We start from the raw sequence: 27602 nt of genomic DNA, 5'->3' as shown, positions 1-27602 counted from the left end.
ACACTACTACTTTTTGTGCCATGGTCATTAATAAAAATATTAAATAAAATCAGTCCTAAGACAGACCCTTGAGGAACGCCACTAGTAACCTTCCTCCATCCCATAGTTCTCCTTTCAACACAACAAGCTGCTGTTTCTCCTTTAGCCACTCCTTATGCATTTTACAGTTCCTGTATTAATCACCATTTTCCCCAACTTCACTAATAATTTCCCATGTTGTATCATGTCAAATGCTTTAATGAAGCCTAGATAGATTAGGTCTACCGCATTTCCCTCATCTGAAACAATCAGTTATCAGTTTAAAGTTGATATTCCAAGCAGATGAATGGTGTTCATCCCTCTGAGTCAGTTTCAAGCTGTCTGCATACTCAGGCAGACATCACCGCTTTGACTACACTTGCCTTACCTTTGGAAGGTTTCCTCTCTAGCCATAAGAATTAGAAACTTACTTTTTAAAAATGAAATTTTAGAGAGTTTGGAGACTCTAAATGTCTGATGCAAGCCACAAATAGATCATGCGGGCTAGATTCTATCTGACATCTGTGATCTGAACCTTTACTGTGGATGAAATCATCCACTTACACAGCTTTCACTGCCATCTTTCCTGATGATTTGCTAGTCTCTCTCTCCAATCCTGTCTTCGTTTACCCAATCCCACATTTCATGCTGTCTCTCTTACCGCTCCTCAGCACACCATCAACTTCAAGAGTTTCATTCACATTGAGTTTATCTTTTCTACCCAAGTCTCTCCACTCTCACTCGCTGTTAACATCACCATCCTCCATGTCACTCAGACTTGTAACCTGGGTGCCACCTTTAACTCCTCCCTTTATCTTGTTCCAAATATCCAGACTATGACCAAATCCTCCTATTTATTCTTTCATAACATCTCACAGATATAGTCTTTACTTCCTGCCCACACAACTATAAGTTTCATTCAAGATTTATACTCTCCCACCCTCACTATGAACATTTCTTCCTCTCTAGCTCCCCTCCATGTACAAAATGCATCTCCCAGAGCTAGGACTGGGGCTCAATATGGTAGGGCTCTCAAGGTTAGGGTTATGGTCCATGAGATATTGTTATGATTCAGTAAAAGAAGTCTTTTCATATTAGAATTAGGGTTCACTTGGGTAGAGATCTCTGATGTGGTGTTAGGGTTCAATAGGGTAGGGAATCACAGGCTATGGTTATCATACAATAAGCTATGGTTTCCTGGTCCAGGTTTAGGGTTTAATAGGACAGAGGTCCCCAGGCTAGGGTTCAATAGGGTAGAGCTCCACAAAGTAGGGTTAATGTTCAGTAGGCTAAAACTCCTGGGACTAGGGTTAGGGTTCAATGGGCTAGAGCAGTGATTCTGCATGTACCCCCTGGGGTATGCAGAGGTCTTCCGGGGGTACATCAACTCATCTAGATATTTGTCTAGTTTTACAACAGGCTACATAAAAAGCAATAGCAAAGTGAGTACAAACTAAAATTTCATATAATGACTTGTTTATACTGCTCTATGTACACTATACACTGAAATGTAAATACAATATTTATACTCCAATTGATTTTATAATTATATGGTGAAAATGAGAAAGTAAGCAATTTTTCAGTAATATTTTTATGTCTGGTTTTGTAAGCAAGTAGTTTTTAAAGTGAGGGGTAATTTGGGGGTACACAAATCAGAGTCCTGAAAGGGGTACAGTAGTCTGGAAAGGTTGAGAGCCACTGGGCTAGAGCTCCCCAAACTAGGGTTAGGGTTCAATAGGCCAGAGCTAGAGTTAGAGTTCAGTAGACTAGAGCTCCCTGAGCTAGGGTTATGGTTACCATGGGTAAGAGTAGACCTCACTGGGCTAATTTTAGGCCTTTGGACAGTAGTACTTCACAGGCAAGAGTCCATCAGGCTACGTGCACTAGGATTAGGCCTGGGACTGGTAGGGCTCCCCATGTCTGGGTTACAAAGGGTAGGGCACCATGGGGTCAGGTTACGCGAGGAACCAGTAAGAGTCCCTGCGCTAGGATTAGGGTTATCAAAGGTATGTCTCCCTATGGTCAGATAGACCTTGGAAGAGTAGGACAACCAGAGTAGGGTTAGGTTTAGTAAGTGTAGGCATCTTCAGGCTCAGGTGAGGGTTACCAATGGTAGTGGTCCCCAGGCTACATTAAGGGCTAGGGCCAGTATGGCACCAGTTGCTAGGGTTAGGCTCGGGGACGGTAGGGCTCCCTGTGTGAAAGTTAGACCTGGGGCCCACAGGGCTCCCTGGGGTAGGGCTAGGCCTGGGGCAAGTTGAGCTACCCATGCTACGGTGAGGGTTACAAAGGGTAGGGTCTCTCCAAACTAGGATTAGGGTTACTAACAGTAGGGCTCTCCAGGCGAGAGGTAGGCCTGGTGTCAGGAGGGATCCCCAGACTAGGGTGAGGGCTCCCAAGGCTAGGGCTTCCTGGGATCAGGTTAGACATATGGCTGCTAGGGCTCCCCAACCTAAATCAGGGTTAGTAAGGTTATGGCACTGAGGGCTAGGGTAGGGCTCCCAGGGCTAACGTCAGGCATACTACAGGGAGGACTCCCCAGACTAAGATTAAGGTTTCTAAGGATAGACCTCTCCAAGCTAGTTTTATGCCTTTGATTGGTAGGGTTCCCTGGGTTAGGGTTAGGCCTGTGGCCCACAGGCCTCCCAAAGCTAGAGTTAGGCAGGTAGGATTCCACAGACTAGGGGTAGGCCTTCAGCTGGTAGGACTTCCTGGACTACAGTTAGGTTTACCAAGGACAGAACTTCCTGGGGGATGGTTAGGCCTGGGACCAGTAGGAGTCCATAGGCTGGAGTTGCCAAGAGCATGGCTCCCTGTAGTCAGGAAGGCCTGGGCAACGTATGACTCCCCAGGTAGGGTAAGGCCCCTCTGGCCTAGTGTTAGGCCTGTGGCTGGTAGGGATCCCCAGGTTAGGGTTACGGTTACTACAGATAGGGCTCCCTGGACTAGGGTTAGATTTGATACTGGTAGGGCTCTCTGCGGTAAGGGTAGTCCTGGATCTTGCAAGGCTCCTAAGGCTAAGGTCAGGCCTGGGGCCGGTAGGGCTGGCCGAGTTAGGGTTAGGATTACCAAGGATAGGGCTTCTTGGGGCCAGGTTAGGGCTGGAGCCAGTAGAACTCCCTGGTACCAAGGACATGGCTCCCTGTGGTCAGGTAGACCTGGATACAGTAGGACTCCCCCAGGTAGGGTTTGTGTTAGTAACGGTAGGATTTGTCAGATTCGGGTTAGGCCTGCAGTTAGTAGGATTCCCCAAGTTAGTATCAGGGTTACTAAGGATAGGCATCCCCGGGGCTAGGGTTAGGCTTTGGGGTCGGTAGGCCTCCCCGGGGCTAGAGTTTCAAAGAGTAGGCATCTTCCGGGCTAGCTTTAGGCCCAGAGTCAGTAGGGCTCCTTAGGCCTGGGATCAGTGTAGCTCCCTGAGCTAGGGTAAGAGTTACCCCAGTTTAGGGTTAGGCCCACACCTTGTAGAGCTCCCAAGCTAAGATTAGAGTTGCTGAGGGTAAGGCTCCCCTGTCTAGGGTTCAGGTTGCTTCTGGGAGAGGTCCCCCGGTGAGGGTTAGGCCTGGGACTGCTGGGCTCCCGCATACTAGGACTAGGTTTACAAAGCATAGGGCTCCAAGGGCTAGGGTTGGGCCTGGGTCTCTGTGGGAAGAGAAAGGGTAACTAAGGGTAGTTCTCACCAAGATAGGTTTAGACTCCCCATATTAGGAGTAGAGTTTCTAAGCGTCAGGCTCTTTGTGAGGGTTAGATCTGCGGTCAGTAGGATTCTTGGAGTAGGGTTAGGGGTACCAAGGATATGGCTCCCTGTGGTCATGTAGGCCTAAGGATGCTAGGATGCCCCAGCTAGAGTTTGTGTTAGTAAGGCCAGACATTGTTGGATTAAGACCTCCCTAGGCTGGTGTCATGGTTACTAAGGGTAGGGCTTCCCAGACTGGGGTGAGGGTTCATAGGGGTAGGCGTCTCTGGGCTACGTTTTGGCCTGGGGCCAGTAGGGCTCCTTGAGCTAAGGGTAGGGTTACTAAGGGTATGTTCCTCTGAGCTAGGTTTAGGCCTGGGGTCAGTAGGCATTCCTGGATCTTGAAAGGCTCTTAGGGTTCCCAAGTACAGGGCTATACTGTCAAGTTCATGGGGATGGTAGGACTCGCCAGGCTAGGGTTAGGCCTGAGGCTGGAAAGCTCAGCAGGCTATGGTTACAGTTACCAAAGGTAGGGCTCTCTGGGATCAGATTAGGCCTGGAGACATTAGTACTCCCCACGTACACTTTGCATTAGTAAGGGTAGGCATCCCCAGGCTAGGAATAGATCTTGGACCAGTAGGCTTCCCTGGTCTAGGGATAGGATTACAAAGGATGCGCGTCCCCAGGATAGATTTCGATCTTTAGGCTAGTATAGCTCATTAGAGTATACCTCCTGGAACTAGGGTTAGAGTTTAAAAAAGCAGAGATACCCGAGATCACATTTGGGTTCAAAGGGCTATGGCTCCTTGGGCTAGTATTAGGGTTAAGGCTCCCCAGCTAGGGATAGGGCTGGAGCTGCAAAGGCTCCCTGTCTAGAGTTAGGGCTCAATAGACTAGGGCTCCCCAGGTTAGGGTTAGGATTCAATAGAGTACAGCTCTCGGGATTAGGGTTCAATAGAGCAGCGCTCCCAAAGCTAGAGCTCCCCAGACTAGGGTTAGAGTTCAATACCTAGAGCTCCTGGGACCAAGGTTAGGCTTCAGCAGAGTACGCTTCCTGGATTAGAGTTACTGTTTAATAGGGTAGAGATCCCTGAGATTGTGTTAGAGCTCAATAGGCTACGGCTCTCCCGGTTAGGGTTCAATAGGCTACAGTTCCTCAGGTTATAGGATTAGGGTTCAATAGCAAAAGGCTCTCCAGGCTAGGGTTAAGGTTCAGTAGACTAGGGTTCCCTAGGCTAGAGTTCAGATTCAATAGGCTAGGGCTTCCCAGGATAGGGCTAGCTCTGGGATTGCAAGGGCTCCCCAGGATACAGTTGGGGTTTAAAAGGGTAGAGCTCCCTGGGATAAAGATAGGTTTCAACGGGCTAGGACTCCCTGAGCTAGTGTTTAAAAGGTTAGGGCTCCCAGCACTAGAGTTAAGGGTCATTAAGGCAGGGCTGCAAGCATCCACCAAAAAACTGCTAGAGTTCAATAGGGTACAGGCTAAGATTACTGTTCAAAAAGATAGAGCTCCTTGATCTAGGATTAAATAGCATCGAGCTCCTGGGGCTAGGGTTCAATAGGATTGGAGCCCCCGACCCAGTAAGGTGGGGCTCTCCAGGCTATGGTTAGCATTCCACAGGGTAGGGCTTCCCTCCCGGACTAGGGTTAGAACGGTGGCTGGTAGGGCTGCACAGAATAGTTTTAAACAGTCTTATATAGAATATTGTCATGACAAGGACAGCAAGTTTTATTAAAAAACAAAAATCACAGAGCTATCTAAAGCTAGTCAATGACTTCTGAGTGGTCAGTGTTCAGTTTGCAAACACCGGGGAGCTCAAGAGGAAAAGAACAACCGTGCAGCATGCTCCACAGCACCAAATGCATAGTGAGCTGCAAAAGATGCCCCAGGCATGGTCAGCCTTGGCACAGCAAACCAACCACACCTGAACCTGCTCAGCTGGCTCCTGAGACGGCATGGTAACCCAAAACCCTCACCAACTGGCCTGGTGATGGGGGAGTTCCTGGTACCGACAGCGGAGCAGCTCGCTCGCATTCCGCGTCCCTCCCTCACAACCGTGAGCTGATGCTGGCGGAGCAGCTGGGTGCAGAGCGTGCAGCACTGTGCAGTCAGGACCGAAAAGCTCGTCTCTCTCCCCCACAAAAATTATCACTGCTCACCCACCTAGTCTCTCAAGGTTTAACACAGGAAGCTCCCCGGGGCAGGGCTCCCTGGGGGCTACTGAGAGCGGAAGGTCAAGTTTGGGGCGGCAGGCGCTCTGGAGAGCGTTTCGCAGGCTAACTGGGCGAGGACAACGAGGACTGAGGAAGGGGTTCCCTGCCCCCATGCACAGGCCGGGACCTATTGCTTCGGTCCACAGGGCACCCCAGAACCCCTTTGCAGGGTCCTACTGCGTTAGGACGGGCACAGGCCACGCCAGCCACGGGCACAGTGACCAAGGAACGAGAGGGGCTCACTGCCATGACCCCCCCCTTCCCCAAGGGGGCCAGCCGTGGGCGGGGTTCCCCTGTCCCCGCCGGCCGGGCGCCTGACAGCTCTTCCCAGGCACGGGCTGAGCGCGCCCAGGCAGCGGGGCTGCACCGCCCACGGGCCTGCTGGTTACCGCCGCCCAGGTCACACGCACCGCGGGCGCCGTCGCCGGTGCTGGTCACGCACGCCTCCCCCACGCTGCGGATGAGGTGGTAGCCGCGCAGGGCGGCAGTGCCGGGGTCCGGGTCCTGCAGCGCGCAGGACAGCTGGTGCAGGAAGCCCTGAATGCTGCCGCTGCCGCCGCCGCGGCCGAACACGGGCAGAGCCGCAGCCATGGCGACCGCGGCGCCGGGCGCAACCAACTCCCAACAGGGCCTTCCAGAACAAGACCAATTCCGCCGGCGGGGTAGGACCTTCCCCAGATAGGAGTTTCGCTGGGCGGAACCAATCGCACAGACGCACGCGCCTGGGTGAGTACACTTCCCCAGGCAGAGCCGAGTAACCCGGCCCGGCACAGGAGGGAGCTTGATTGATTCGGTCTGAGGGAGGAGGAGGAGGAGGAAAGGAAAAGTTGGACTAAACCATTGCGGCCGCGGGGGTGTCCGTTACCCCGCCTCCGGTCGGAGACACAGGAACACGAACGAGGAAGCTGGTTTCATGCGATGTTACTGCCGCAGATGTAAAACTCCGTCTCGTGTAAATCAGGTAGCTATGAGTACAATCCCTCACCCCCGCGATGGGAATGGACCGTTCTAGTCTCCCAACCTGCGTCGATCGGCTTTCAATAGCTGAGCCGCGAAACTTGGGCGATACCATGTCTCACTAGAGAGAGAGGGGGGATCCGTCTGTGAATCTGATGTAGGCTCTACGTGGGTGAATTCCCTGTATTGTGAGATAATCGGGCTCCTGTCAGAGTCTGCTCTGTCCCTGCAGAGAGGCTCATAGAACCCCTAAGGCGCGATCGTCCGTACCCGGAACCGAGATGGGTGGTTCCGACCCCCTTTCTGGGCCGAGTTAGGCTCAGCCGTGCGGCTATTGGCGGGAAAACCCGCGCGAGCCCACCCACGTGACCGGTTTGGCGCGGAATTTTCTCGGGGGTTCACGGGCTGGCCGAAGGTGCTTGCGGAAGAAAAGCGGGGTACGAGCGCGAGACGCCCCCATCTCTCCCCACGCCCCCCCCCCCGCGAATATGTGCGCGCGAAGGGGATTGAGGGACGGGCGGGGGGCTCGCGGCGCTGAAGAGGGCGGCTCCGTGCTGTGCCGTTAATTCGCTGTAACTTGTTGGTCTCGGGACGCGGCTCGGAGCAGGTGCCGGGGGGCGGCGCAGGGCAGGGCTGCCTGCTCCCGGTGCAGGGCGCGAGGCCGGCGGGCGCGCGGGAGAGGGGGCTCGGTGCGGGCTCCGGGCCGGCGGGGGGTGGAAGGGTCGCTCTGCCTCAGTTTCTCTCTCTCCACCCGTGTAGGGAGCAGCAGCCGCCGGTGAAGCAGCGTCATGTCCTCGCCGGCCTCCACACCGAGCCGCCGCGGCAGCAAGCGCGGGCGGGGCAGCAACCCGCCGACTCGTAAGTGCAGTTTTTCCCCGCCGGGTGGAGGTGCGTCGGGATTGGGTCGGGGGCAGCTGACTGCGGCCGCAGCCCTGCAAACTCCACTAGGAGATGAGCGTCCGGCCGGGAAGGCTTCGGCAAGCCCAGCAATGCCCGGAGTGGGGAATGTGGGCAGCCCCCCCGCTCTCTGTTTGGTGCTTAGCAAGGGTATGTGCACAGTGCAGAGACTATACAGTACTGGTGTAGCTACTGCTGCTGTAACCCCGTAGCATGAGCACTGCCTACCCTGAGAGAGTTAGGGGTTTTCTGGGCCTGTAGGAACTCCACCTCCCCAAGTGACAGTATCTGCCCACCTACCAGCATCTACACCTAGGGTTGGGTCTTCCAAGGTATACTCAGGAGTGTGGCTTTTTCACATCCCTGACGGCAGTAACTAGGTTCACTTACATTTTAAGTGTAGTCTAGGCCTAAACTGATGCCAAAGAACAGATGGAGTCTAGCTTACTCTCACCTGTGTTTGGTCTGCAGGGCTAATGCCTTAAGAACAGTAAAAGCAGCTTTTTGTTATTAAAGCAAAAATTTAAAAATCTGGATGTGCAGGAAGCAATAAATTATTGGTTTAGACCCTTTTCAGAGGAGCATGACAACTTAAGTAAACTAACTTTTTGTTAGTCTTTGGGCTAAACTAGTTTTTTCTGCATGGCCTTGTCAGCACTGCAAAGGCTTTTCCCACACAGCTATGTGGGAAGAAGTGTGCTTCTATCAGCATAGGTAATGTCAGTACAGTAGTAAGCTCAACTCACTCTGGGGCATTGTTTCCCATTTCAGTGACACCCTTCTGTTAGCAAAGCTGTTGCTACTACTGTGGGTTTTTGCTGGCATAGCTGTGTCAGGTAGAGGTATGTTTTTTCACATCTGTCAGTGCCATAGCTATGTTGACAAAACTTTGTCGTAGGGACCTGGCTTTAGTCTTCAACAATGCATTGGTGCAAGAGGCTGCTTTGTAAAAGTGAAACGGAGGCAAGTTTACAAGTGTTACAGGTGTGATCTGTGAAACTTATCGCTGCACTTGAAAAGCGTTGATACTCATTGTATGTAGGTCGCTTCTGCCTCAGTTTCCACAGCTGGAAAACAGGGATAATGATACTGCTCTCAAAGCACTTTACAAAGGAGTCTACTCATGAAAAGCACTATGTGAGCTAGGTTTTCATAACACTAGTAGTAGGAGTTTTGATTTCTTAAGCATTTAGAAGATAATTAATTATTTTAAACTGTCTTAAGCTATTTTCCACTTTTGGAATCTCACAAATACTCTTCATTTTCATTTCAGCAAAATATTGCACTTTGCTTTTTAATTTTATATCAGCTAAGTTCTCTGCTATTCTATCATATGATCTATTTTGTGATTTGGTCTTTTAACATTAATCTGTGTAGAACATTGCAGCTAACATCTGAAATAGCTACTTAACCAGCTTTCATCTTCTTGCAGCACACACTGAAGATGCTCAGTCTCCTCCTTCACAAAAACGTAGAACAGATGACTCCACATCTACAGGAGATCTACAGCCAATGCCTACTTCCCCAGCAGTTGACATGCAAAGCCCAAATGCGCAAGATGTTCTGTTTTCCAGCCCACCTCAGTTTCGGGAATCAGGTATTGCTGTCAGTAGTAGGAGCAAAATGCTGATATCTGTGTACTGTTGGCTGTTAAATGGCCTATACTGAAAGATTTAATGTAGGCTTTTACATAGCTGTCAATTTAAAAACAAAAAATGAATTAACAGGATTGTTTTCAATTACAGGTTAGTTGGTGGCTTGCTTTTAAGTTAGTTAATTGATTTTAGTGCATAAAACATGCACCCAGTAGGCCTTAGTGTGACTTGTTGTTAAGCTCTACAGTGTTTTAAAATACTGTTGGTGTATAAAATAAACTATTTTAGCAAAGTGTGTTCCTTCTGGCTTGGAGAACTATACATTTTAATTCATACAGTACATTCTATGGCTAGTACAGCCTTGTAAAATACAGTTATAAAATTAACAAGACTTACAAACTTTGCTAGTCTGCCGTCACACTGACCGATGACAAACACTAACTTGTTTACTTCATTAGGGCAAAGTGTATTCATTAATATTTTGAAGTATAATTAAACATTTTCTTTGTAGCAATTCCACTTGATTTTGATATTAGTTCACCTCTGACCTATGGCACTCCCAGCTCTAGAGTGGAGGGCACTCCAAGGAGTGGTGTGCGAGGAACTCCAGTCAGGCAGAGGCCAGATCTTGGATCTGCCCGCAAAGCCAGGCAGGTGGACTTGCATTCTGATGTGGTAGGTAGATGTTTCAGATTTTGCTGGTAACTTTTTTTCTAAAATGTATTTATATTATCCATATTGATGGCTTTTTCCTTCCCACAGCCAGCAGAGGATGCATTGGCAAGTGAACAAACTCTTGGACAAAAACTTGTGATATGGGGAACAGATGTTAATGTAGCTTCATGCAAAGAAAAGTTCCAGGTAGGTGAACAAGTGTGGATACCTCCATTTTCATGAAAAGCTTATTTGTCTTCTCTATGTGCAGTATTTGATTCTAGCAAATATTAGAATTGAGTTATGTTTAGGATCAATCTGAGGGTGTTTGAAGAATACTGATGTTTTCATACAGTGTTTTTAAGAGGAGAAAAAGTAAAATTGTTGTCTGGAGTTTCTTTTCTCTAATTTCCACCATAGAGCTCATCATTCTGGATTCCATCCCTTGGGCTCCAATGAAACTGCTCTTCCCAGAGTCTCTAATGACCATTTACTAGCTAAAGCTCAGAACCAGTACTCTATGCTCATTTTCCTTGACCTGTCAGCTGCCTTCAGCACAATCAGCCATGCTCTTCTTGAAGTCTCTTCCTCCTTTGGCTTCCATCCTTTGCCTATTCTTTATTCTACCTCTTTAATCGCCTCCTCAGCAAGTCTTTTAGATGATCCTCCTCATCCACCCTCAACATTCTGTAGAAGTTCCAAATGGTTCTGTCCTGAGTTCCCTTCTCTTCTCCCTCTCCACCTTATCTCTGGGTAATCTCATCTGCAAACACAAATTCAGCTATCCCTTCTATGTGGAAAACTCAGCTGTACCTCTCTGCTTCAGTACCAGTATAGGTCTGTAGTGTAGACCTGGCCAAAAACTCTCCTCTTGATTACCGCAACAGCATTTTCTCTGGCCTTAACCTATCAAATCTTGCCCTGCTTAGGCCAGTTCAGAATGTTGCCAAAAATATTTTCCTAGTATGTTGTTTTGAGCAGATCACCCCTCTCTTTTCGTCTCTTCACTGGCTCCCCCTTCTCTGCTGCATTGAGCATAAGCTACTTGGTCTTCACTTTCAAGGTCTGTCATGGCTTATTCCCACCTTACCCATCAACTCTTATTAACTATTGAGAAAGTCTACTTTCTTTTCCAGTTGGACTGCTTCTATTGTCCATTTGTTAAATTTTCAAATAAGTATCTTTGTGCTTTTTCCCATGCTGCCCCTTACACTTAGGAGGAGTTCCCTGTAAATATCTATAAAGTTCCCTTATTATCCTTCTCTAAAGCTCTCCTTTTCTGTGATGCCTACAAAAACCTTTACAACAGCTAGGCTGCTGGTGTGCTAAGGCCACTTCCTGTCATACTGACCAGTACTGTGACCCTGTTTCTTTTTATGTCCCTCTCTGTATCCATCTGTTGTCTCTTGTCTTCTACTTGGATGGTAAGCTTTTTGGGAAAGCTCTTTTTATTCTGTTAGTAAGCGCTGTACAATGTTGGGATTTTGGTCCAGGAGTAAGGTTTGTAGGCATTAGGATGTAATAGAGTAAAATCCCCAGTAAAATTTCATATACTTTTTTAGTAGTAATATGTTTAGCATATGTTCCCAAAAGTGTTTTTAACTTGTATTTGTAAAATTTTAAAAAATTAGTTCGATTAAAAAGGGATAATAGCTTAATAAGGCTTTTTCAAAGTAATTGGTATGCTTTACTGTGTGAAATTTGAAATATATTGTTGGAATTAAGAAACTTGTAGTGTGCATGAGAGAAATATCCTGTAGGGGGATGCATTAGGGTTATCCTTACCCTTTGGGAGTTTTTGATTACCTGCAATATAGAGAGAATTTTTGAAGGTAATTTGAGCCATGAAAATGTCATCCAGTGTAGGAATGGTGTAGCAGTGAAATCACAGCTCTGTCCCTTTGGGCTCTCTTAAATATAACTTGTTTTATCTTATTCTCAATATTCAGAGATTTCTTCAGCGTTTTATTGATCCATTGGCTAAAGAGGAAGAGAACGTTGGCTTGGATCTTAATGAACCACTCTATATGCAGCGACTTGAGGAGGTAGTACTGTAATACAGCTAAAACTAACTTGTTTTTCAGACTTAAATGCTGATGATTTAATGTGGCGTTTTTAAACATCTTGCAGATCAATATGGTTGGGGAACCATTTCTAAACGTAAACTGTGACCATCTGAGGTCTTTTGACACAAATCTATACAGACAGCTGATCTGCTATCCACAGGTAACATCAGGCCTTTTTTAAAGGTTTTCTTCCAGTTGAGTTCTGTTTTTTTTAAATTGCATTATTTAAGCATAAATTAGTATGTAACTGTTTTAGATTATCGCTCAATGAGGAAGCAGTATTTATAGCTACATACCCCAGTGCTTAAGCACTTCTATAAATATTTAGAAAGATAATATTACATTTGTAAAAAGAAAAGGAGTACTTGTGGCACCTTAGAGACTAACAAATTTATTTGAGCATAAGCTTTCGTGATGCATCCGATGAAGTGAGCTGTAGCTCACGAAAGCTTATGCTCAAATAAATTTGTTAGTCTCTAAGGTGCCACAAGTACTCCTTTTCTTTTTGCAAATACAGGCTGCTACTCTGAAATATAACATTTGTGTATACAAACTTCAGCATAAAATATATTTTGTTACATAAAGGTCTTAAAATATTTACCAGACACTTCATAACCACAGACAGATACTAGAGAGCTCAGGGAGGGTGCTCTCCAAAGCAAATTCCCATAGGAAGCTCAGAACGCCTCCCCATTCCGCTCACCAAATTTGTTGACAAGGGGGATTTTGCTGGAATTCCTCCCAGTTTGTAGTCCATGGATCCTGCTCAGTGCTCCAGCTTACTTCTCTCTGCCATGTAGGTGTGTGGAGGAAGCAGGCAGCTTCAAAAGACCATAAGTTCAAGGCTGAATCCCAGAATGACAAAGTAGTGGTCACTGGATCTTTATCAGTCTTTCTGTGCCTTTCTTAAATCTGTTATATACCTAGCTACAACTGCAACCATGGGGCTGCCTTCACAATTCTTTTCCTTGCCTTTCTTTTGAGTCCCTCCTCTGCCTGCGAATAGCTCCAGAGTCTGATTCTGCTGCTGCTCACAGCTTTTCTATGTAGCAACAGAATGAAACTGTGGCTCAGTTTTACTGGTGCCCACAGGATTCTGAAGACAAGTTTGCTGCCAGTTTTCACTCTGTTGTAGGTTGAGAAAGTTGTTACTCTGAGCAGCAGAACAATGGAGCTTTCTGCACATTCAGACATTTCACCGTATCCTTGTCTTTGCAACCATAAGAGCTAGCAACCTACTTCTTTAGAGGAAAGTTTAGATTCTAATCTTTGTTAAATAAGAAACCTTACTCTCCAAAGGCTAGTGGGGGTTTTTAACCTAGTGTGTGCATTCTGTATTAATGCTAAATATTAAGGAAGATGACTAAAAGTCACATGGTAATGCAATACATATGTTCCATAATGATGTATGTATATTTGGCATACTCTTCGTGGCCCCTTTTTTTGCTGTCCTTTTATGCGTATGTTACGCCTTTCAAAAAGCAACGTAGGGTATCATTAAAATTCTATCTAAACCCAAAAAGGTAGGGCAATTGCACTACAGCTAAGAATCCAAAGGCCAGATCAGGAGTGCACTGCTCTTTCAGTACAAAGGGGACAAAAAGCTAGTTTAAACAGCCAACTGGCAATTCCCTCTGTGTAGGGGAATGCTTACAGAACTGTGGTCATTCCTATCTCTTAGCACCAAATGGGGTCACAAAGTTGAATATTTTGGGAGTAAAAAGTGTTAACTACTTAATGCCAGGCTTTCTTACACATGCATCTATTCCTTTTAAACAGGAAGTTATCCCAACATTTGACATGGCTGCTAATGAGATCTTTTTTGATCGTTACCCTGACTCAATATTAGAACACCAGATTCAAGTCAGACCATATAATGCATTGAAGACCAGGAATATGAGGAGTCTGAACCCTGAAGGTAGGATGTTTTGATTGCCATGTAAAAAAAGAAACTTGAAGATGCATGAAATTTGTTCAACAACTAGGAAAACACAGATTAAAAAAGATAAATGATGAGACTTCAGGTCCATCTAGGCCAGTATTTTCAGACTCACATAGTCACTATACGTGTTGCAGAGGAAAGTGCAAAAAACACTGTAATGGACAACCGTTGAATAACCTGCCCACAAAAGAATTTTTTTCCAAACTTCTATTGGTAAATGACTGTCTTATACCTGGAAATGTAAGGGTTTATAATATCCCTTGTGTCAAAATTCTGATGTAACTGTGGCTTATTTTTATTCATATAGATTTTATTTTCTTTGTGTCTCAGACAAAATATTCTCTACCTCATGTGTGGGCACTGTAAATCTCCATTTAGTTGTAAAAATAAAGTCTAGGGTGAACTTTTGAGACAGGCAAATGAAAAGCATGAGCCAATCACATGTATCCCTTTCTATGCTGTAGACATTGACCAACTTATCACCATCAGTGGTATGGTGATCAGAAGCTCCCAGTTGATTCCTGAGATGCAAGAAGCATTCTTCAAGTGCCAGGTTTGTGCCTTCACCACAAGAGTAGAAATTGACCGCGGCCGGATTGCTGAACCGTCAACGTGCAAGAACTGTAGCACAACACACAGTATGGCACTAATTCACAATCGGTCCATGTTTTCAGACAAACAGATGGTATGTTGCTTCGTTTTGGTGTTGTAAAATAGAAAAGTTTTGCTTGCTTAATAGTTGCCTTTTTCTTTAAAAAGTAACTTAACCATATTAAAATGTCTGTTTCTTAGGACTTACTATATTGAACTTCAAAACAATTCATAGCTCTTTAAGTAACCATATGAAGCAATACAGGGTTGCAATAATACTTAATATTTAGAGGGGAGAAAAGAAATGAAAGGATTATCCATCCTCCATTTGGAAGGGGAGTTGAGTGGTTTTTTGTGCCAAAAGTTAGTCAAGCCAATTAGTGTTTTTTGTTCACTTACCGAATAAATGTTGCCATACGGAGACTGTTCTAATGTCCTATGACATATGTGGGATAGGTTAGCCCTGTCTGTAAATCTTGCTTGTTATACTTCTGCCAATGTGAGATAGTAATCACTAGATGCACTCTCTCATTTCTACAACTAGATTGCATAATTCTGATTGGGTATTCTAACTGGGGAATTCTAATTTAGTAGTGGTTTTCTACCATGTTGTGAAATCTTTGAAAGTTTTGTGTTTTAGTGTACTCTAATATGTAACAGTATCCATTTGAAGATGCCCGACTTCTTTAGTTGTTGTTGTAAAATCCTTTCTTACAAATGAGTTAAATTTGTTAGGTTTCTACTGTTTAGAAATAGTAACCTTAATATCTCTTTTGTCAGATCAAACTACAGGAGTCTCCTGAAGATATGCCAGCTGGCCAGACACCTCATACTGTGGTGCTGTTTGCTCACAACGACCTTGTTGATAAGGTTCAGCCAGGCGACAGAGTTAATGTTACAGGTAAAATGCAGTTTCTTAACTTCATCTGGCTAATACACGTGCCTTTCTTTTCATTGGACCAAGTGGTCTATTCTGGAATAGTGTCTGTTGAATATTAATTGAGTACATCATAATTGATATTTCCACTTCAGTTTTCAGTCACCATCTGATTTATATAGTGATATCTTAGTTTTGGTGCAAAATACCGTTAGAGTTCTGAATATTTCCCCCTTTCTTAAATCAGCAATAGTGTAACTACAGCTGCCAATAGGTACTATCTGTGTAGACGGACGGGTGCGAGTGTTTTTGCCATATGTTTGTATGATACAATTTCTAAAAATTAATGATTACAGCTCTTTAACCTCTACTTCAAAGGAAAGAAGCATTTTTATCATGAAACAGCTTTTGAAAAGCTTACATGTACTGACAGATTTTGATTTCTTGAACAGATGAGGAAGCATGTTGAAATGATTTAAATTAACTCAATTTAAATTAGGCTGAGGCTTTTTGAAACTAATTTAAAAATTGTACTTTTGAAACATTAGGTTAGAATTTATAATGAATTAACTATAAGTGCTTTTTTTTAATGTCACTAGTCTAATTTAAATTTTACAAAATTGCTGTAGACCAAACACTGAAAATTATGATCCTGATAGTGCAGTCACCTAACCAGATACCTAACTTTGCTCATGTGAACAGTACCATGGACTTAAATAGTACTACTCATGTTTAAATTTACATGTGCTTGTTCGCAGTGGTCAGACTAAAATAGTTTTTAATAAACTTTTCTCTTACTAGTATAAAATCATTGCTGCTTCAGAACAAGATTGCTTCAGTTTTAATACTGAAAAGTTATTTAGACCTTCAGTGCACAAACAATATTGTCAACTTTTTATATGTGCAGGCCAACATTTGTTTTATTTTTATTTTTTTTACAAGAGCTGGCTAAATTTAGGCTCTTTTAGGATTTTCTAATGCACTTTATGTCATGATCCTGCAAACACTTAAGGCCATAACTTTACTATCATGAGTAGCCCATCTGAAATAATGGGACATGGTAGTAAAGGTAATCACATGCTTAAGTGTTTGTAGGATCAGGGCCTCAATGGTAGGGGCATAAATAACATTGATATCAGGAGGAGCATAACCTAATCAAAGCATTTCAACTTTTGGAAAGCTTTCTAGAGAATTGCTCCTCCATGATGTGGCTAATTCTGTAGAAGCAATCTGAAAATTGAAGTGAAAAGTAAAAATGTAGATAAGTCGTTTAAACCTCCAGCATTTGAGCTGAGCTTATTTGAATTCATATCTGCATTGTAATTCTGTGTGGGATTTTTTTAGGTATCTACAGAGCAGTTCCTATTCGAGTTAATCCAAGAGTGAGCAATGTAAAATCGGTCTATAAAACCCACATTGACGTCATTCATTACCGTAAAACCGATTCAAAACGTTTGCATGGTGTTGATGAAGAAACTGAGCAGAAAATGTTTGCAGAGGAACGTGTGGAAATGCTGAAAGAACTCTCCAGAAAACCAGATATTTATGAAAGACTTTCTTTGGCTCTGGCTCCAAGCATTTATGAACATGAAGATATCAAAAAGGTAAACAAAATTTTACAAGTCTACGGAACACCTGACTAGATAGTATAAATGCACATCTCCATTTAAAATATACACTTTTTTTGGAAATGATACTCTATATGGAGTCTTTCAAATACAGAAAAATAAGAGGCCTTTGTGTATTTGAATACATCCCGAATAAAATTTGAGTTTTATTTACAGTAAGTTTCAGTTATCAGAGGGCCTCGGGAATCAGAAATCTTTAGATAATGGGACAGGGGTTCAGGTAATAGGGAAGGAAGCCTTTAGCTTCACTCTCCTCTTCTATTGGCTGGCTTTAAGGAAACTGGCCAGCCAGTAATTCTGCTTTCTTTGGCCATCTCTCTACTCTCCAACAGGATCCAGATAACTGAGAAATGCAGTCACAACTAACAAACCTTGGGAAACATTATAGACCGTCCACTGAGTGGGGCTCTAACTCTTTGATTATTATAGTGGGGCAGTAACACTCTCAGGTTGAGAGTAGCTTACTGTTTAAAAGCTTACTGGTTTGTATGTGCACTCGTGCCCTGGGGTAGCCCAAAAAAATGCTCATGTAAGTAGCCTTTTATCAGCTGCCCCAAATAAGTCCATCTATTCTTCAGTACTATTTGTGGTGTTGTAGATAATTGTGCCCATTCAAGGATTTCTTCATTTTACTTTGAATATTCTACACAGGCACCTGCATGGAAAGCTATTCAGTTTGCTTTGGATGGACTTATGTCTCCAGTTCTCCTCTTGGACGTTACTTCTAAAATTAAGTTGGGTGTTTTTGCTATTGAATATAACACATTTGGCATTGATCTCAGCTAGGGTCTGGCACACATTGCCCCTTTGGGGAAACAGTATTTTGAACTATTCAGGATAAAAATTGGATCTATAATGTGGCTTGAGCCCATGCTGGCAAGCCAGAGAAAAGTCATTTGTGTATGTGCAGCGAGAATGGAGCTGTTCCAAGCTAGCGTGTTTTGCAGCTACCCTGATGTCAGAGTAACTGGATGGCTCAGGTGACATGCTGTGGCCACTGAACCCGAGCAGCGCCCGGGTACTATGCATTCAATTCCTGCCCTCAGTAGCTTTTTGAGAACATGTGTTTTTCACTTTAATTATTCTCACATTCTGAAGGAGCTCCTTTTTGGAAGGCTTGCTCTCAGGGAAAAGCTGCTAGTTTGAGCCACCATCTCAAAGTGCTCTAAAATCCATATGCATAGTCCAGTTGTGCTGAAAATTAATGTCATCAGGACCAGAGCCACAGTTAGTAGTGCAAGTTGGGAGTCATTTGATCTAGGGGTTCCTTGGATACAGCCCTCTAGTAAGGAGTTGATTTCTAATTTTTCAATTGCTCTAAAACCCACGTGCATGGAAATGCTGTAAGAGGGACTGAGGTTAAAGTTTATAGTGGAAATTTAGGGACATTTGGTCAAAAGCTTCGTGATATACAGGCCCGCCTAAAATGAGCAGGCTGTAACTTTTTTTTTCCAGATTTGAGCAACTTTTTTAATGTAAAGCTAGGGCGAATCTAAGGCTTTGACCTTCATGAAACAGCAGGGACTGCTCCTGAGATCAGCTGTTCAATGGTACCAAGGACAAGTTTAGAAATAGTTCAAAGTTTACAGCACTCAAAGTTTTAGCATCTCTGGTTACAGAAAGTTTATACCTGTAAGAGCAACTGTTTCCTTAAACATGTTGGTGAAGGACACTCAGAGTAACATACTGCCATGGTGGTTTAAAGTAACCAGATTTGCACTTTCAACAAAAGGGCAATCAATTCAAATCCTTTCCCATGGAATTTTGCATTTTGTGCACATTAGTGTTGTCAACCTGCCTTTTGCTCGATGGCTAGAGCCACAATGGGAATCAGTGTAACAGTTTATATACTAGCTAACATATAATGGTAAACCTGAAATAAGATGGAAGCTGTAGCTGTATGAAAATCATTGTTGTTCTGTTAGTGGGGAGGGGGAGCGCATGGTATTTTATTTTGGCTTGTGCATCATCAACCAAATTAAAGTAAGTTCCAACTACCTAATTTGAGTCACAGCTGAGTGTGCCAAATTCAGGGTAGACATAACCCAAAACTGGTGGTTTATTCTATGATTAGAGATCACCAAGCCAGTAAGAAAAGTGAGCTCTTGTATCACTACACTAGTTCAGAGAGCCACACAACCGTCCCCTAGGCCCTCCAGCCCTTGGTTATTACAATTCGACATAGGGATGAAAGGTTGTTAAACCAAAACCACCACATTTAAAGTTTTCCCAGTTCCAAAGAACCAGCCACACACCCCAGGTCAATATATAGGTCAGATCTTACCCAAAAACTATGCTTGTAGCCAATCCTTTAGTAACTCAAAACTAAAGGTTTATTAATGTAAAAAAGGAAGAGTTATTAAACAGTTAAAATGAATCTCTTTTCTTTCTGAGCCTCCTTTCCCCCCCCCCCTGCCCCCCCAACATGCTATAAAAACTCCATGGCCCACTTGTGCCACAATAACTGGTCTTCGGCATATAAAAGCCAGGGCTGGTGTTAGTGGGTAGCAAGCAGGGCAGTTGCCTGGGGCCCATGCAGCAATGTTACTCAGGCTTCAGCCCAGCTGATGGGACTCAGGACCCTAGGCTTCAGCCCCATGCAGTGGGGCTACGGTGTTCTGCCCTGGGTCCCAGTGAGTCTAATACTGGCCCTGCTTGGAGGCCCCCCTGAAACGTGCTCGAGGCCCCTTATGGGGGCCCTGGACCCCTGGTTGAAAACTACTGTTATACATTACAGTTGATTTCAGAGTTTGTAAATCAAGATATTAGCAGTGATGTTAAATCTGTCAGTTTGCATTAAGTCTCTCTGGATCACTTAAAAGGATTGGGGGTCATCAGTCCTTTTATTCAAAGCTTCCCTTGCTTAGAAATCATAGCCCAGATATGTGGAGCAGGAATGAAGACCAAGATTGATGTCATAGTCTGCAATTTATACCCACAGCACACATGCACGGAAAGTTACTGGCACAGATCTGGAGCCCTGGGTCACAATTAGGATTACTATATGTCCTGGATTTTTGCAGAGCAGATGCTGTAGCTCAGAAAGAACCCCGTTTGGTCTGCTTCCTGATTGGTCCATCCCCTTGCAGCCACAGCTGCCGGATCCCACCCACCCAGGCCCTGGCTCCCAGCACTGGGGAGGGAGTCCCTCAGGGAGGCCATGACTGATGGCTGTCCTTGCAACCTGCACTTGTGCCAGCCACCATGACAGGGAGCAACATTTCCCTCCCTCCCTCCCCCGCATGAGTACCTCCAGCTCCTCTTCTCTCCCCCCGTCCTCTTTTGGGGAACTTGAAATATGGTAACTCTACATGTGCATGGAATGTTACTAGTACAAACAGGGAGCCCTGAGTCACATGTGCCTTGCTGAGTCATGAGGCATGCATTGCCTAGGTGCTGCCTGAAGGGATCTCAGAAGGGGTCTCTAGAAGAGCTGATTCTCCTTAATGGGCCATCAAGCAGGCTGGCTAGCCTTGATGTAAATCTGTCTAGGGGGTGTTACCCACAAACACACAGGTTTGAGATACAGACACACAGCTAAGTTTCATAACTTCATATACAATGATGATACATGCATACAAACAGGATAATCGTACTTAGCAGACTATAACTTTTCCAATGATACCTTACATGACACATTACAGACTAACACAGCTGTTACTCTGAATTCACAAAAAGAAAAGGAGTACTTGTGGCACCTTAGAGACTAACCAATTTATTTGAGCATGAGCTTTCATGAGCTACAGCTCACTTCATCTCTAAGGTGCCACAAGTACTCCTTTTCTTTTTACATGACACATGTACAAGATTTATCACAATTGCGCAACAGGGGTCAGACATGGTCACCTTTCTTTTATACAGCATCACACCAACTGTAGAGTCTTCGTTGATAAGAGATCCAGAAAGAACCTAGCTCAGTGTTTAAATTCAAAATTGACTTTGCAGAGCTGGTGGTTTAATTTAAGAAGAAATCTAAGCAGATATGACCTGGAAATCATTGAAGTGATAAAGCTAGAACTCCAGACCCTTTCTAGTGATACTTGACAGAAAACAGTACTCCAGCTTCACATTGTCTGAAATTATTAACAGAACACATTTTCATTTGACATTTCAGTTCACTCAATCAGAGATTGGCTCATGTAATTATCAAGAACTTTGGTAAAATTCTTATTTTTATAGGGCATTCTGCTTCAGCTGTTTGGGGGATCAAGAAAAGATTTCAGTCATACCGGAAGAGGAAATTTTCGTGCTGAGATCAACATTCTTCTGTGTGGTGATCCTGGCACTAGTAAATCACAGCTGCTTCAGTATGTCTATAACCTGGTTCCTAGAGGCCAGTACACATCTGGGAAGGGCTCTAGCGCAGTTGGCCTCACTGCATATGTAATGAAGGACCCAGAGACAAGGCAGCTAGTTCTGCAGACAGGTGCTCTGGTTCTCAGTGATAATGGCATTTGCTGCATTGATGAATTTGATAAAATGAATGAAAGCACAAGATCAGTACTGCATGAAGTAATGGAACAACAGACTCTTTCTATTGCCAAGGTAAGACCCTAGCTCAGCATTGTACCCAGGTTAATATCTGTTAGATGATTAAATGAGATAATTTAAAAGGTAACATAGAAATTGGAGATAAGACTATTGACAGAACTGGGTCACTTAAAACCTCAGAGTTGAATGACAGTATAGATGTTGGAGCTGTATTTCAGTGACAACATTCAGCATGGCTGCACACTGCATGTAATACCTCTTCCAGATACCCTTGTTCCATTTTGTACCCAAGCTTTTGTAATGAGGTTGTTTCTCTTGATTTAGAGAACCCTTTTTATAAAGCATTTTTGGTGAACCCAGCAAGAGTTAATTCTTTAAAGTCTTTCTTGTTAGAAGAAGCAAGTCTTGGGACTCTTAACATAGCTGCTGGAATATTCCTTCCGTTAGGAAAAGTTGTTTGCTCTCAAATGCGTTTCCTTTTGACAGGCTGGAATTATTTGCCAACTGAATGCTCGCACCTCTGTCCTAGCAGCCGCTAACCCTATAGAGTCGCAGTGGAATCCAAAGAAAACTACTATTGAAAACATCCAGCTTCCTCATACATTGTTATCCAGGTATTACAATTAGACTTATGTTTCCATGATGCATGCTTGCTTGGTTTTTTACAAAACAACTTTCTACCCCTCTGTGTGTGTGTGTGTGTGTGTGTGTATATATATATATATATATATATATATATAGTGTGTGTGCAGGAACATGTTGATTGGGGGTGACATTTGCAATGTAGAAAGGGAAAGGTTTTTTTCTAAATTTACTTTAAAAGTAATGTTGTTAACTAATACTCTAGCAGAGGACTGTAAATGGCTGACCAGTTTCTAGCGTATAGTGCTTGGTATTGAATAATGGGATTTGGCAGTGTTTCTAGGGTTTTGTTGTGTCCATTGTTCTGCTTGCTTCAAGATTTTGTCACTGCGTAGGCACTGGCATTTTCAAATCTCGAGTATTTTACATTTAGTTCTAAGGACATGTATCTACTCTGGAGGTGGAGTGTAATTTCCAGCTCAAGTAGATAGACCATTACAGCAGGTAATCAAGCCACAGTGCTAAAAATAGAAGTGTAGCCATCTGCAACTCTTCAGTGCATACTCAGGCAGCTAGCCAGTTCTGCCAGGGCAGCAACACTTCCTTTTTTATCGCACTAACTCAGAGCTAACCTGGGTATGTCTACCCAAGCTGGAAGTTACACCTCAGCTCCAGTGTAGACATACCTGAGTTGTCTTTTCTTCCTGTCAAGCTGTATTAGTAGCTGGAGTAAGTGTTTCATGAACAATGATAGAGGCATCATATCTTCAGAAGAGCATAAAAATGAGTCTTTCAGCCATTGCATGCTTTACAAATTAGGAAGCCAAATATAGTATACAAGTATATGGTTTGTATTCTTATGTCAAGTGTCACCCTATTTTCTGTTTTTTATAGGCTTGAGCCTATTGATGATAAATTAAGATTTTTAACCTCTCAAAATATGTACCATACCTCATACCATGAGGCACCTAGAACTCTTTTAGGCAGTGTAGAAAATAAGTAACTATGGATGATTATGAGCATCTAATTCCATTGATTTAATAAATTGCTGGTAGTTGTCATCTTTTGAAATCTGACTAAAAGTATGCCCAGCACATCCTTCTCGGAATACAGTTGCACCCAGGAATTATTCAATACATTAAGTAGACAAACTTCAAATACATTCCCCCTCAAGATCAAACTGGAAGCATATGTAGACTCCATCACCTCATCAGGCAGAAGCTTCAATAAATGGAAGTTTACACTATGCGTGGAAGGTTCCAGCCTTCAGATGTTCTTCGGTGAATGATGGGAGAAAATTCCATAGTTGGAAGCCTTCTGGAAACATCTTGCCTTCAAATACTCGGCTCTGTCGACTGAAAGCAAAATCACATTTTTACCGTCTTTTTTACTTCCTGAGAGTATCCAGTACTCGTGATGTAACAAATAAAATGTCAGATTTTAGATTGCAGACAGCTTCCACTTGGTTGATCAAAATCCTAAAACCAAGTAGTGTAAATGGTGGAAAATTTATGCACTAAGTATTGAAACTTTATTCCATGCAGATTTGATCTGATCTTTCTAATGTTGGACCCGCGTGATGAAGCATACGACAGACGTCTTGCTCACCACTTGGTTGCACTGTACTACCAAAGTGAAGAGCAGGTGGAAGAAGAGTACATGGACATGGCAGTATTGAGGGATTACATTGCGTATGCTCGTAGCTATGTTAATCCTAGACTAAGTGAAGAAGCAAGTCAGGCCCTTATTGAGGTAAAAAGTTGTGGATGTGAAATTTAAAGTACATGATTTAAAAAGAAGGGGGGGGGGAACCTTCCTGTGGGATAAGATGTACCAGAACTGTGTACACCGGTTTCCTTTATTAGGCTCTTGAAATCTTTTTAAAATCTATATTCTTTATTTACTATTCTCCTTCCTTTTAATCCTGCATAGAAGTCATTCTGTGCAAACCAGTCTGTGCCTGAGCAGGTTTCCCATACTCGTACAGAACCATCACATAATTTCAGTAGAACTTGAACTTTCTCATGCTTTTTTATAGATATACCTGTACAGATAGTAGTGATAGGCTTTAGCATTCCACATATTCTTCTGTGCTTTGAGACCAGATTTAACATTAATAACTGTCTCAGTTTCATGGTAACTGCACCCGTATTTCCCCCTGGATTCACTCTGGAAATGCCCAGTCAAGTCTCCAGCCATCACCTGTCTCCGGATAGGGACCCTTCTGACAGGGGATATTAAGGCTGCACAGCTCCCTGCCATCCACTGTGATCCCCAAAGATACTGTGTAAGGTTGCAGGAATAATCTGCCCAGTTTATTATGGCTTTGTTCCAGGATCAAGCACAAGGAGAGACATACTAGCTGTGGTAGATGTCAGTCATGGCAAGGGAAATAGTGAAGATGTATATGGCACTTATGTTTAAGGGGCTACATGCTATTTGGATTTTTTTCCTTCCCCCCCCCAGGCTGATAATCCTCTGAAAGGAAGAGTCTAGATACATCCTACATAGTACATCTGTGAATTACTCATACATAAAACATTCCCCCCTTCCTTCTCCTTCAGGCTTATGTGGACATGAGAAAGATTGGCAGTGGTAGAGGAATGGTTTCTGCATATCCCAGACAGCTTGAGTCTTTGATCCGTCTGGCAGAAGCTCATGCTAAAGTACGTTTTTCCGACAAGGTTGAAACAATTGATGTCGAAGAAGCAAAACGACTCCATCGGGAAGCTCTGAAACAGTCTGCTACTGATCCAAGAACTGGCATTGTGGACATATCCATTCTCACTACAGGTTTGTGCTCACATAAGGATAAATTAGTATCTAACGGGTCTGGCTTTAGAAAACTATATATGCTATTTCAGTTTGGTGATATCCTCAGTGATTGGTTTGTGGATTTGTAAATGCTTCAGATTGGACATTGAGCAATCCAGGTAATAAATGTCAAACCTGGATGTAATTTCAAAGTCAGTATATTCATTTTACAATGAAATCTGGTTTTGAATTGAAACAATGTTTGAAATCTGCAAAACTTTCCCCAAACATGGCTAATACCTGAAGTGAACAGTTGATACAGCAGCCTATATTGTTAGCCCTCTTTCAGCTACAAAGAATTCAGTTCCTAATGTTGACATTGTCATATTTAAAGCAGAAATAACAGTCAACATTATATCCTTTGTAACTTTTTCTGTACCTTTTTCCAAGGGATAAGTGCCACGGCCCGTAAACGTAAGGAGGAGCTGGCTCAAGCCTTGAAGAAGCTTATCCAGTCAAAGGGCAAAACACCAGCTCTAAAATACCAACAGCTTTTTGATGATCTCCGTGCACAGTCTGATGCAGTAAGTTTCTGCTTTCTTTGTATACTACTCTGAGTTAAAAAAAAAGTTTCCATCTCCTGGGGGGATCTTCTGTGTACTCAGCATGGTCCTCAGTACCAATTATAGTTGTATCTCAGTTGACTAGGAAAACTAAATGGAAATCTCGAGTAACAGTGGAGAGAGTAATTTCTTTATTTTACCTCTGTATTTGGCACTCGTAACTGCTGCTGGAATACTTGTCCGGTTCTGGTGCCCACAGTTCAAGAAGGATGTTGATAAATTAAAGGGGATTCAGAGAGGACCCCTAAGAATGATTAAAGGATTTGAAAACATGCCTTAAAGTGATACTCAGAGTTCAGTCTATGTAGCTTAACAAAGAGAAGGCTAAGGGGTAAGTTGACTGTAGTCTAAGTATCTACTTGGGGAATAAATATTAAGCATGGGCTCTTCAATCTCACAGAGAAAGATAATACAATCGAATGGAAGTTGAACAATTTTTAAATCAAGGTTGATGTTTTTCTAAAAGATACGCTCTAGAAATTGTACATATGCTGTTTGTTATACAGGTAATCAGCGTTTATAGTGGACCCTTCTGGCCTTGGAATCTATTTACTTGCTGTCCACCTGACCCATCAGCAGGCATAAGATTAGCTTGCTAGTCAGTTGGTCATTAGGTGTTCCTGATTAACTAGCTTAATTCTGGTTTCAGTTAGTGTTTCTTTCATAGACATAAGTTCCACCTGTGGAATAGAAGAGATCTTGACTACTTACATCCTTGTCTGGCTGACAAAAAAAAGCTGATTATTCTTGTCAGCTATAGGTGTCTATTCTGGTTTGCACATCAACAAAATGATTGCAGAATCTCTTATTACCACTGAGAATGCACAAGCCAGAAAGAACCCACTTTAACTGTTGCATTCCAGGATGAATTTCACAGCTTGAAAAGACAAAACTTTTACCTAAAACCTGGCAAACTTGACATGGAAGTTGGTGAGACAAGCAGAATCCCATGATTTTTCTTTGGGGCTTTGTAACACAGCCTTTTGTATATTTTCTCAAACTTTTCTCTTTTCTTTAAGGCTATCACTAAAGAAATGTTTGAAGAAGCACTTCGTGCCTTGGCTGATGACGACTTCTTGACTGTTACTGGAAAGACTGTTAGGTTGCTGTAATGAAATAACTTAACAGCAGAGTTTTACTGTTTTTTTCCCCAAGTACTTCCCTTGAGATCTGCATCATGTTTAAGAATATTATTCTCCGTGGCAAAACTCATGATGGTGACCTGTTGAACACCACTGTCAGCACTGTAAATAACTAGATTCTCTGAAGGACTGCAAAAAGCTGCAATTGAACAGCGATATTTGTTTGGATAAAATGGGTTACTTACATTTCAGTGCGATGTGTATTTTCAGTCAAGTGCTTGGTAGAACAAGCTAACAAATTTTATGCATTTTAAAGCCCAAATGTCAAAATTCATCTTGAACCACTGCTTTTTGACATAATATGCACTGATTTAAGTTGCATTTATGCTTTAATATTTTTACTACAGCGAGATTAGTGCTTGTGACTTTTCGAAATTAAAATCCATTTGCATTATAATAGTTTTTCCTTTGTATGCATTACAAAAAATTAAGCTAAATCTTGAACACTTCAGCAGCCTTCATTTTGTTTTCCAGGAGTTTAAAAGAACAAAGTAACCATTTTTCCTTTTCCCTCAGATTACTGCTCTCTCTTCCTCCCATCAGTGTTTAATTGCTGTTAAGATGTCTTTCTGCTTTGAACTTTTACCATAACAAGCTACAATGAAGTCCAAGTTTCACATTAGGTCATTTTCCTATAGTAACCCCTATTACTGTAAGATTTATAATTCATAAAATATAATTCAGACTGTCTCTCCGGTCATTTTCTCTCGTCCATTGCAGTGGGAATTTAAATCAGAGGATGCAGCATGTAGGCATAACACTAATATTACAGACATTTTATAGATGTGGAAAAGTGGCCTTTAGCTATTTAATTATACTCATCTGCTCTCAGAGCACAAGGTCAGTTCTCACACTGTTTCAGATTATGCACAGCTTCCCTACATGTAAGTGAGAT

General features: G+C 43.3%; 2 protein-coding genes across 2 annotated transcripts in view; one reads left to right on the top strand and one right to left on the bottom strand.

The window, feature by feature from the left end:
• The window catches only part of PRKDC (protein kinase, DNA-activated, catalytic subunit), a 160243-nt gene extending 153744 nt beyond the window's left edge, over positions 1 to 6499 (bottom strand). The window contains exon 1 of the mRNA XM_077810300.1: positions 6319 to 6499. Coding sequence (XP_077666426.1) covers positions 6319 to 6499 — 181 coding nt within the window. The remainder of the gene's footprint in view (positions 1 to 6318) is intronic.
• Positions 6500 to 7206: 707 nt separating this feature from the next.
• Positions 7207 to 27381, top strand: LOC144261120 (DNA replication licensing factor mcm4). The gene is made up of 17 exons (XM_077810299.1): positions 7207 to 7302; positions 7625 to 7723; positions 9195 to 9359; positions 9869 to 10032; positions 10120 to 10218; positions 11961 to 12056; positions 12142 to 12237; positions 13857 to 13995; positions 14484 to 14704; positions 15391 to 15511; positions 16832 to 17091; positions 21295 to 21660; positions 22093 to 22220; positions 23733 to 23940; positions 24753 to 24981; positions 25393 to 25526; positions 26585 to 27381. The coding sequence occupies exons 2-17, from the start codon at positions 7654 to 7656 to the stop codon at positions 26675 to 26677; spliced, it is 2589 nt and encodes an 862-aa protein (XP_077666425.1). The 5' UTR covers positions 7207 to 7302; positions 7625 to 7653; the 3' UTR covers positions 26678 to 27381.
• The last annotated feature ends 221 nt before the right edge of the window (positions 27382 to 27602 follow it).

This window comes from Eretmochelys imbricata, chromosome 2 (genome assembly GCF_965152235.1).
Source record: "Eretmochelys imbricata isolate rEreImb1 chromosome 2, rEreImb1.hap1, whole genome shotgun sequence".
NCBI lineage: Eukaryota > Metazoa > Chordata > Testudines > Cheloniidae > Eretmochelys > Eretmochelys imbricata.
The sequence above is the reverse complement of the archived record's forward strand: the minus strand, read 5'-3'. Positions and strand labels throughout refer to the sequence as shown.

Excerpts from the sequence above, each read along its gene's own strand:
- LOC144261120 (XM_077810299.1), top strand. The coding sequence starts at position 7,654 with ATGTCCTCGCCGGCCTCCACACCGAGCCGCCGCGGCAGCAAGCGCGGG. Across the intron at positions 12,238-13,856 it reads AGCTGATCTGCTATCCACAG|GAAGTTATCCCAACATTTGA; the intron begins GTAACATCAGGC and ends CCTTTTAAACAG. Across the intron at positions 15,512-16,831 it reads CGACAGAGTTAATGTTACAG|GTATCTACAGAGCAGTTCCT; the intron begins GTAAAATGCAGT and ends GGATTTTTTTAG.